This window comes from Balaenoptera ricei, chromosome 6 (genome assembly GCF_028023285.1).
Source record: "Balaenoptera ricei isolate mBalRic1 chromosome 6, mBalRic1.hap2, whole genome shotgun sequence".
NCBI lineage: Eukaryota > Metazoa > Chordata > Mammalia > Artiodactyla > Balaenopteridae > Balaenoptera > Balaenoptera ricei.
The window spans coordinates 18830777-18842710 of NC_082644.1; the positions used below are offsets into that span (position 1 = coordinate 18830777).

Below are 11934 nucleotides of genomic sequence, written 5' to 3' on the forward strand. Positions count from 1 at the left end.
AAGAGAAGCCACCGCAATGACAAAAAGAAGCCCCCACTTGCCACAGCTAGAGGAAGCCCACGTGTAGCAACGAAGACCCAATGCAGCCAAAATTTTTTAAAAATTAAAAAACAGAAAAAAAATCAATTAATGTGATTCTCTACATTATATTGAAAAAGATAAACTTTGAAAACATTATGCTAAGTGAAAGAAGCCAGTCACAGAAAATCACAAATGGTATAATTACAATTATATGAAACATCCAGAATAGGTAAATCCATAGAAACAGAAAGTAAATTAGTAGTTGCCTAGGGAGGAGGGAATGGAGAGTGATTGCTTAAGGATATGGGTCTTTTGGTGTTATGAACATATTTTAAACCGATTGTAGTGATGGTTATACACTTTAAATGGGTAAACTGTATGCTATGTAAATTATATCTCAATACATGCTATAAAGATCTCTTAGGATGTCCCAAAATGCCCTGTAGGACATTTGTCATGTATCATTCCATGTTCAAAAGGCCAGACCTCCTAACTTAAAAATACAGTGAGTGAATTCCCTGGTAGTCCAGTGGTTAGGACTCAGCGCTTTCACTTCTGAGGCCTGGTGTCGATCCCTGGTGGGGGAACTAAGATCCTGCAAGCCACGCGGCATAGCCAAAAAAAGAGAAAAATACAATGAAATCTTTTTAGAAAGATAAATCAAGTTTATCTAAACCTAGACAAATACTTTAAAGACAAACAGGAAGAATGCCTCTTCTACTCCACACATGCTCTCAATTTCTGGGAACTTGTACTTGGAACAATGTGGTTTCCTACCACTGAGGCTCTGATGCCTGACCCCTGTGGCCTCATGTCTCTCAAGGACTGGGCAGAAGTTCTGGCACCAAAGTATACAACTTTTGCACAGGCTTCATTCATGGAAACTGGTTTTCCTTTTTTGTTGTTGTAGTTGCATTTCATTTTTTTCAGGCATTATTCACGTCTTATTAAGCATGATATCCCTTACACCTAACAGTGCCTAAAAACTCAGTAGGCATCCAATAAATATTTGTTAACTGAATAAGGGCAGGAGGGCAGGGAGGGAAGCCTGATATCTGTAACTATAAATTGCAGACTCTTGTTATTTCTATACTTTTGACATAAACAACTACAAAAAAATGGCAGCATCTTGTAGGGATCTCCATGTCAGGGAATTTTATTGTCAAATTTCAGCGGATTTTTTTTTTTTTTTTTACTTCTTTTTAAATCGTGTTAGTATTTTGCTGTTATTACATGCTGTGATGGTTTTAGAGTAGGATTTGCCAGAATCGTGTTTGCCCCATTAAAAACTCCTATTACCATTGTCATGATTGTTTCCTTCAGTTGAGCATAATCTTGTTCTCCATCTCCAGATACACTGACCATAGGTATATAAATTACACAGTATGGCTTACCAATAACATTACTAAAGTACTTAAAATGCTTTACAAGCAAACCTTTTACAGTTATCATTACAAAATTTGTGAAATAATGTTACTCACTATGATGTGGAACCTTGTGATACATTATTTAGTGTTTTATTAAACCTGGAAGCTCACTAGCTTTAAGGAGCTTTCTCTCATAGGTAAATGGACACCAACCTACTTGGTCATTGTTCACTAGTTCTATGCCTCTGACTCTCTGAATCTCTGGTGTGCAAGGTGTAAATTTATCGGAATAAAATATAATTAAACACAGCGTAGATGCTCAATGAATACATAAAAATCCCACCATTATGGTGTAAAAGTGGTCTAAAGAATCTGATCACCTAAAGTGTGGGGTCACATTTCTGAATGAGTCAAATTCTATCAGAAGTATTACTACATTTAGAAAATGAATGAATGAATCATTAAAATAGATACATAGTGACCTCCAAGTATTTATGCACTCATTTGTTTTGACATTATTTGAACTTATTAATAATATGCTTTGAAAGATGAGACCTTTGGCTACTTGCCTACATTAGAAAACACCTGCTGTTGGAATATGTCCAAATGAATCTTCTATCCTACTTTACGCCTTTGTTTGCTTGACAGCCAGGTATGAGAAACCAGGTAATTTAAATTTTTTTCTACAAAAATGAATTGTTCTTTGGTTCAGTTAAAATGCCAAATGAGTAACTTACAAATTTGTCATGTGTTTTCCTTGCCTGAGTGTGAAGCAGGTTCTCTGGCTACAGACACTGTCTGCTGTAGCTGAAATGAAAAGACCCAGCTCAGTGTTGGGTTCATTCTAGGATTAAAAAAGCTTTACAAGTAAGGATAGCTTTATATTAAAACCAAAATGAGACCAAAATAGAGGGGATCTTTTGCTAAATTGAATGAAAAGAATATGTGATCAAGGATCCCTGTGGTAATGATAATTTTGCAGCAATCGTTCTAGACCGAAGGCAAGCTAAACAATACAGCATTTTCCATGCCATGTATAGATGGGGTTCTTATTTAACTTGCATTCCACTGTTTTTAGTGTTTTATTTAAACTAGAGTGTGAATTTTATTGTTCTTGAGCTTGTTTCCCAAGGCAGCACATAACTTGTGTATGAAGAACCAGGAGAGATGGTTAAAAGGAAGAATGTGACTCAGTAGCAGGTGGGTCTCCCAGGGGCTGCTGCTGGTCCATGAGCCTCACATTCATTAAACACGAAGGTCCTAGAGGACTGACCATTCAAAGATCACAAAGAGAGTGATTCTCCTTCCAGTAAGAGTGGAATAAAGGGATCAGAATTTATATCTTGCCTTACCCAACTGAAAAACAGATCAAATATAGGAAACAACTATGGATTACTGCTTGGATGGTTTGCTGGCCACGGAGCATCATAAAGGGTGCCCAGATGTAGCCCAGCAGTGGCAGGATCCCTGGGTTAAGGAGACACAGCTCAGAGATGGGGGTGGCCACGGCAGCTATGCTTCACAGGAGAGAGTGCCCCAGAGGAGAGATCTCCACAGAGAACTCCAGAAATCTGTCTGCAGATATGTGAATGAGTTCTGAAAAGTGTGAGTACCTGAGGAGACAGGCCAGAGAAAGATCACCAGAAAGGATCAGGGGAGCAATCCCCAGGTTCACACAGTCCAGGAATAATTCATGTTCCACTAGCCAGACTGGAAAGACTCCTGAGAAACAGGGTGTTGAGAAAAGTAGTCAATAGTGTATTGTCTTAGGAGTAGGGACAAATTAGCCCTAGAGTAAAAATCAAGTCTTGGAAGGATCAAACTATTTACAAGTACCTTCAGTATGTACCAGGATAAAGGCTAGTAACATTTAAAGGAATACTAAAAAAAATTCCTACACCCAAGAATATATTTACCATATCTATCATGCAATAAAAAATATTACCAAATATGCAAAGATCTAGGAAACTATAACTCATGATTAGTAGAAAAATCAATCAGTAGAGACAGATCCAGAAATGATACAAATGATAGAATTAGTAGACAAGCATGTTCAAATAGCTACTATGGATGTTTTCCAAATGTTCAAGAAGGCAGAGGAACACATATGTATAAAAGAGTTATTGGAACATATGAAAAAAAAAATAGACAGGACCTCAAGAAATAAAAAATATAATGTCTGAGATGAAAAATACACTGGATGGAATTAACAGCATTTTAGACAATGCACAAGAAAAGATTAATGAACTTGAAGACCTAGTAATAGAAATCATCCAAAATGAAACAGAGTATCAGTGAACTGTGAGACAACATAAGTGGCCTAATATTTTTGTAACTTGAGTCCTAGAAGTATAGAGGGAGGTGATTTGATGAAAACTATAAACCCACAGCTCAAACAAACAAGAACAAAAACCAAAACTCAACAACCCCAAGCAGAAGGATCATGAAGAAAATTACTCCAAAGCATATCATAATAAAATTGCTTAAAGTGAGTGACAAAGGAAGGGCACATTCAGAACGGAGAGATGAGGATGGCAGGGGAGGAGTGGCCAGTGGGGCTAGGACCCTCTGCTTGAATGCTTGTATGTCCCTCATTTGTCCTCCTGGGGCCAGCTCACAGGCCAGCTCCTGTGAGGGACAGGAGGGGACACTGCTTACTCTTGATTGGCAAGATCTGTTTTACTGATGTAGCAGGTGAGGGAGGATATCACCCTCTCCCCTCACTCTGTGTACCTGTCTCTCCAGACTATCTTTGAAGAGGTTTGTGTTTGGAAAGGGTAGAGGAGGAAAGACTTGCCCTGGCTGGGTCTATGAAACACACTGACAACAGGCACAGTAAACAGAACAAAAGGTATGCAAATTTATTTTGAACATCACATGAATGGGGGTGTCTCAGGGAAAACAAGTGAATACCCAGAATGGTGATGAGATTTGAGAGCTTATATACTGTCTTAAGAGGGGAAGGGGAGAAGGGATGTGAGCATTTTAGGGGAGAGTAAATGATTTACAAAAAAAAAAACAACAAAAAACCAGATGGAAGCTGTGGTAGTTTGGGACAAAATTTGAGAGTGGTGGTGACTTCCTGTCTCTTCTCCTGTGATAAGAGTCAATCTTCCCTGGTGAGTGAAAAACTCCTGGGAGGGAATTGATGACAATTGAGTTCTTTTTTTTTTTTTTTTCTTTAATTAAAAAAAAATATTTATTTATTTATATTTAGGCTGCCCCCTGGTCTTAGTTGTGACATGTGGGAACTTTTTAGTTGCAGAATGCGGACTTGTTGCGGCATGCATGTGGGATCTAATTCCCCAGCCAGGGACTGAACCTGGGCCCCGTGCATTGGGGCCACAGAGTCTTACCCACTGGACCACCAGGGAAGTCCCTGGTTCTTTTTGGAGGATTTGTCTTTAGGCAGATAAGCATTTGCTTTTTTCCGAGTGCCTTCAGATCAAAACAATCAATATACCAAAGAGGCATAGTTTGGGGTGGTGTTCCTGAATTCCTTCAAAGGAGCTTAGAATTTGTTGGTGCAGAGTTAGAGCCTTGGGAAATACAGAATCCAATACAGACCTTAGAATTTGTGGGTGCAAAGTTAGACAGCGCCTTGGGAGATAATGTCACTTAAATATCTTAAGAGCCACAAAAAGACAAAAATCCCAAATGCAAGGAGGTTAGGTACCATCTTAAGGGGGAGGCTGCTGATCTTCGGATAGGAGAATTAGATAATGTACAACTTGAGTGATTGAAACATGGGCTGAGAGTCCCTTTGGTACAGAAATGTGTCCCTCATTTTGAGAAGGATCACCTGGATTTTCTGGAGCTGAGAGAATAACCTTGCTTGGGATGGTTACTTCACTCCACTCAGGTGGCACCACATGCTTGTGTCTTCATTGTGTCAATGTATCTAAAGTATGTGTAGACCTAATTCATAAGTCAAACATATAGAGTTAATATTTTTGTGCATACTTAGCATTTTAAGTATTTTTAAAGTTTCAGAGATTTGGGGCCCAACAATCTTGTAACTTCAGCTTAAAATGTGTAATTAGATAACTGACCAGACTTTTTTAATTTTAAAAGAAAATCTTGCTCTTTGTAAACATTATTACCATTTAAAATAACTTACAACTCATGAATTTATGAAGATTGGTGATTACTGGGATAATTTTGTTCACTAATCAAACAACCAAAGTACTTACAAAGGAAATCATATATATATATATATATATATATATATATATATATATACACACACACACACACACATATATACACACACACATATACGTATTTAGCTATTTTTTAATTTAAGTATAGTTGATGGAAATCAAATATATTGTTAAATGTTTAAGGAGACTTAAGTTGTATAAAAGCCTTAAAATTTATTTAAAGATTTGTTAGATATATAAATAGAATAATATGAATTATAGGTTTACTTAAAGAACTAGGTTTTTACAATTTTAGAATTCACTAATTTTAAATTTGTAACTTTGATATAGCAAATACTGATTTAAGAAACAAAGTTTGCCCCACAAAGTAGTTGAAATGTGTACAAAGAGCTACTCTCAAGGATATCCAAAATGTGCTTTGAAAAGAAGGAACTTTTTCAATAAAAGAAGGACTCTAGGTCAACAGGAGCCTTCCCTGAGCAATGAAGGTGCAGGTGGAGCTCATTTTATACATTTCTGTCATTCTTTGTATCTTTTGCAGCAAGTATGCATCAGTTTTCTAGTAAGAAAGTGTTTTAACAACAACAAAAAAATCCTTCATCTTCCTTTTCTTCCCAAGGGTGATCGATAACTCATGTTGACTTAAAAAACACACACACACTGTAAGAGCTGTGAGTTGAGTATATTCAGCGTCTTGCTGAGGAGTGTAGACCAGGAGACAGCCTCTCAGCCCTGAGAAACTGTTCCGAAGCAGTAAGGGAGAAGCCAGGATATATATGAGATTTTTGCTGGAAAAAACAAAAAAGACAAACAAACAAAAAAACCATGTAGTTGAACGTCAGATTACTGCTAATCACAAAAAACAGACATATAAAGTTAATGATTTTAGTGCTTTTCTGTATATGGAAAGATGCAAAAATCTGGGGTCATTGAAATTTTTCCTTAGATATGCATCTTAATTACTTAGGGGCTGGTATCCAAAGCCCAGAATGCTTCCTGTTTTTCTCCATCCTGAATTCCCCTCAGGGGCACAGGCAACTGCAGTGGCTAATGGCTTGATGGTTGTAGAACTGGAATAGCAGGCAACATTTTTTTTTCCTTTACCCTCAGAAGTCTAGCTCTTCATCTGCAATAATGGAGGAGGGGTACGGAACCCACTGAGGAGCCTGGAACATAAGGGGTGAACAAGGGTAATTAAGGAATGATTTGCCGGATACTACTCCAAGAAGAGCTTCGAAGGGCCAGTTGACATTTGTCCTTGAGAACCAAAAACCATCTCTCCTGGAATTAAAAATTCTTCCCCTTAGCCTCTACCACCTACCAGCACAACATTATCATTAGCAGAAAGTCACTGCAAGCACTCTAGCTGGGCGAACTTACATTGAATTTAATTGACATCCAAGGCAGAGAGAAAAAGCTATGCTTTGCCAATTTTTAATGTATAGATTAGCAGTAGTATATATGGACACACATTAGAAGCACACTCACACATGGGGGTGCTTGCTCAAAAGGTTTTCAACTTCGAGATCGAACATGTTTGGAACTCATCTATTTAGAACATTCCAAATATTCTGCCTCACAGGAGAGGTGATCAGAAAAAGACTGAAGATAACAAAATTCTTAGCTTTTGATTTACAAAGTAGGTTTCTGAAGTCTCAAGGCAGAGATTTTAGTTTGAGAAAAAAAACTTGAGAAGTATGCAAAGTGGGTTTGAGACTCAAATGCCAAATTGCTAAGGACTCACAGATTTGGGGGATATCGAAAGAATAGATGAAACTGGCCTCTTCCGCCCTCCTGAAATGAAGACTCCCTCCTCCTCCCAGGAAGCTGGCATTGCTATGAAAAGTAGAAGGCCTTGGGATCAGGGCTTGGGACAGAACATACCTGGTGGGAGCCTCTCTGTCCCTAGGCTGCTGATGCCCGGGCGCTAGCATCTTAGCTACGTTCTCCATAGGTTTTGGCTTTGTCCTGGCCACAGGTTGCACCTCTGTGGGTTATCCTGGATGTATGTTATCTGCTAGAATGCCAGTGCTCACTGTATGTGCCTCAGGCTTTGCTCAGCCCTCTGAATCATCCTCATACCCAGAGGAGGTGCGGTGAGGCCCAGACTGAAGTTGGTAGATGACCCAGTCTTGAAGGCAAATTGTGAAAATAATCACCACCCAGGGTCCTTGTTTGCAAGCATTGTGGCTTCACAGATTTAATAGCTCTGATAGCTCTGAGGGACTGCTCCAAAGAGGCAAGGGAGGATCCAGGATATACAGGAGTTTTTGCGACAAAAACCAGGTACTCAAAACATCAAAATTTACTGCTAATTAAAGAAAACCAGACATCTCAAGTTAGCACTTTTCTATCTATGGGAAGATGCAAGAGTCTGGGCTCACTGAAATTATCCCTTTGATATGCACCTTAACTATCTAGGACTGGTATCCTGCTTTTCTCCATCCTGAATCTCTTCATGGTGCACAGTCTGGGGCATCTGCAGTGGCCAATGGCTTGATGGCCCCAACATCCTTTATTGACCGATAAGCCTGGTGACATTCTTCATTCTCTTAATGAAGGGAAACCTCACTAAAATAGAGTTGGGAGGGCAGAAGGGGGAGCTCTCACACAGGTACCATTTGAAGTCTATAAGATCCCAACAGGAAGAGAAGTACCTTCCATCTCCTACAGAAATGACACTACTTTATTACCACCAGCAGGAGGAAGAGAGATTTTCTTCTTGCTTGGCATGGCTCAGACAATGAGAGACTGTCACAACTTAACCAATGAAAAGCCACTATACTTTGAACTCCCAGTTTCCTCTAGTGCAGCAGTCCCCAACCTTTCTGGCACCAGGGACCGGTTTCGTGGAAGACAATTTTTCCATGGACCGGGTGTGGGGCGGATGGTTTCGGAATGATTCAAGCACATTACATCTATTGTGCACTTTATTTCTATTATTATTACATTGTAATATATAATGAAGTAATTATACAACTCACCATAATGCAGAATCAGTTGGAGCCCTGAGCTTGTTTTCCTGCAACTATATGTTCCCATTTGGGGGTGATGGGAGACAGGGACACCCGAAGTGTGTTGTTTATGTCCAGTCTACTCCGTAATCTCATTTTGGTTGCTGTCACTGCAGGAAATCCTGCTTCACAAAGATAGGATGTTGGAAGTGGAAGCAAGCTTTTCAGTGCTTTTGCGGCAATCTCAGGATATTCCGCCGTGACTTTAATCCAGAAGGTATGGAGTATGGAGATTTGAAGTTGTCTCAAACATACTTTTAAGGCCACCATCATTTGCAATCTCAAGCAGTTGATCCTCTTCTAGCACGCACAAAGTCAATTCACTTGGCTTAGTCACAAATGGGTTGCAGATCTATTCCTTGCCAGTTTGGGGGTCTTTTGTGGTTGGGAAGTAATGCTCAAACTCTTGTGAAAGCTGAGATAGATGAGCAGTTTTGAAGGTTTCATGGTTTCGTTGGATAGCTGGTCGCCACATATTATACAAAGTGGGCTTGGAGAATGTGAATCACCTGCTGCAATTTAAGTAGGACTCTTGGTATTTTCTTTTAAATGCAGCTTTCCTTTTGTTGGCAGCCTGAGAGTCTTCTGCTGTCTCATCTTTGGGTCTTTCCTCCTTTTCAAAGAAGCTCTCCAGCGACATTTGTTTTTTACTCATTTTGGCTAGGGTGAGCTTGTGGGCTTACCAAAACTGTGACTGAGACAAGTGCACGGTGCGGGAAAGAGGCGTGGATGGAAGTGGTAAATAAAATAATGGGCAGGCCACGTGCAGACTAAAATAAGTGTCAAATTCTGACTTAAAGCCTGCCACCAGATGCAGCTTAATTGTCACTTGCCACTCACTGATAGGGTTTTGATATGAGTCTGCAAGCAATTGCTTTAGTATGGTCTCTGTGCAGTCAAACCTCTCTGCTAATGATAATCTGTATTTGTAGCCGCTCCCCAGTACTAACATCACCACCTCAGCTCCACCTCAGATCATCAGGCATTAGATTCTCATAAGACCTTTCGCATGCGCAGATCACAGTAGGGTTCATGCTCCTATGAGAATCTAATGCCAAGGCTGATCCGACAGGAGGCAGAGCTCAGGTGGTAATGTGAGTGATGGGGAGTGGCTGTAAATACAGATGAATGGCTCACTCACCCGCTGCTCACCTCCTGCTGTGAGGCCTTGTTCCTAACAGGACACGGACCGGTACCAGTCTGTGGTCCGGGAGTTGGGGACCCCTGCTCTAGTGGACTTTTTGTTTATAACAGCCCCTCCCAACTTTCCCTTCTCCTCAACAAAAAGTTTCCTCTCTTTACTTTGCTGCACTTCTTTGCTGGATTTTGATGTCAAAACTCCACAGGCAACTTCCTCACTTTGACCCAAGCGCTTGACAAATATTCAGCCGATGGAATGTGCTTGGCTCTAGCTGATGCTGGTGACACTGTTGAAGATGCTAACTTTATGGAAACCATGGCAGATGCAGTTATTCTCCGTCTGTACACCTGGGTGGAATGGGTGAAAGAAATGGTTGCCAACTGGGATAGCCTAAGAAGTGGTCCTGCCAACAGCTTCAATGATAGAGTTTTTGCCAGTGAAATGAATGCAGGCATTATAAAAACAGATCAAAACTATGGAAAGATGATGTTTAAAGAAGCTTTGAAAACAGGGTTTTTGAGTTTCAGGCTGCGAAAGATAAGTACCGTGAATTGGCCATAGAAGGGATGCACCAAGACCTTGTGTTCTGGTTTATTGAAGTTCAGACACTTCTCTTGGCTCCATTCTGTCCTCATTTGTGTGAGCACATCTGGACACTCCTGGGAAAGCCCAACTCAGTTATGAATGCTTCATGGCCTCTGGCAGGTCCTGTGGATGAAAGCTTGATATACTCCTCACAGTATCTCATGGAAGTAGCACATGACCTTAGACTGCGACTCAAGAACTATATGATACCAGCTAAAGGGAAGAAGACTGACAAGCAGCCGCCTCAGAAGCCTTCACATTGCACCATCTATGTGGCAAAGAACTATCCATCTTGGCAACATATCACCCTGTCAGTTCTACGTAATCACTTTGAGACCAACAGTGGAAAATTGCCTGATAACAAAGTCATGCTAATGAACTAGGCAATTTGCCAGACTTGAAGAAATACATGAAGAAAGTGATGTCATTTGTCACCATGATTAAGGAAAATCTGGAGAAGATGGGACCTCGTGTTCTGGATTTGCAATTAGAATTTGAAGAACAGGCAGTGCTCATGGAGAATATAGTCTATCTGACCAATTCCCTTGAGCTAGCACACACAGAAGTCAAGTGTGCCTCTGAAGCAGATAAAGTCAGGGAAGACTGCTGTTCTGGGAAACCACTTAATGTTTTTAGAACAGAACCTGGTGTATCAGTTTCCCTAGTGAATTCTCAGCCATTCAATGGCCACTTCTCAACCAAAATTGAAATCAGGCAAGGAGATAACCGTGATTCTATAATCCGGTGTTTAATGAAAGTGGACCGAGGAATCAAAGACCTTTCCAAAGTGAAACTGATGAGATTTGATGATCCACTGTTGGGGCCTTGGCAAGTTCCTGTCCTGGGAAAAGAGCATGCTGAGGAGACCCCCATTTCTGAGCATGTTGTTTTCCACGTGGACCCCACGAGCAAGAAAATTCATCTTACTGCAAATGGGCTACGGGCAGATATTGGTGATACAATGATCAATCTGGTTCATTAAATTCAGGCACATTGGAGATTTATCCTGGTTTCTGGGGATATTACTACTATGATTGTGCCTACAGATGGGCTATGAGAACCTCAGGCTGCACCTAAATGTGGTTTGCTATAGTTGCATGTCTCGAATTGCAGTTGTTTTCTGCTCCCAGATAAACTTGCTTTGCTGGTATAATAACTGGCTGTTTTATTGTCTGGGGTTAACAAAACCTTTGCAGGAAAAAAATACCACAAACAAAAGAAAAAACCAAAAAAAAATTGGGTAAATATTTTGCTACACATATGACAGAAGATTAGTATTCTTCAAGGTGCAAAGAGTTCCTACAAATTAAGGAGAAAAATAAAACAAAAATCCAAATAGAAGAATTGACCATGGACATAGACAATTCACAAGAAATAAATATCAAATGACTGTTTTCTGTTTCATTTTTGAACAGCTTTTTTTGAGATTTAATTCATTTATGGGTAATTCACCCCTTTAAAGTGTAAAATTCCATGGTGTTTAGTACATTCCCATAGTTATGGATCCATCACCATAATCAATTTTAGAACATTTTCATTACCCTCAGAAGAAACTCTGCACACCTTAGTCATTACCCTTCAGTCTCCCTATCCCCTCATCCCAGGCAACAACTAATCTAATTTCTGTCTCTACAGATTTGCCT

General features: G+C 40.0%; 1 protein-coding gene across 1 annotated transcript; it reads left to right on the top strand.

Moving 5' to 3' along the window:
* Nucleotides 1–9906: 9906 nt before the first annotated feature.
* LOC132367671 (leucine--tRNA ligase, cytoplasmic-like) lies at nt 9907–11364 on the top strand. The gene is given in 3 exon segments (XM_059926268.1): nt 9907–10217; nt 10220–10657; nt 10660–11364. Coding segments are annotated over 3 exon segments (1308 nt in total). The 5' UTR covers nt 9907–9961; the 3' UTR covers nt 11274–11364.
* The last annotated feature ends 570 nt before the right edge of the window (nt 11365–11934 follow it).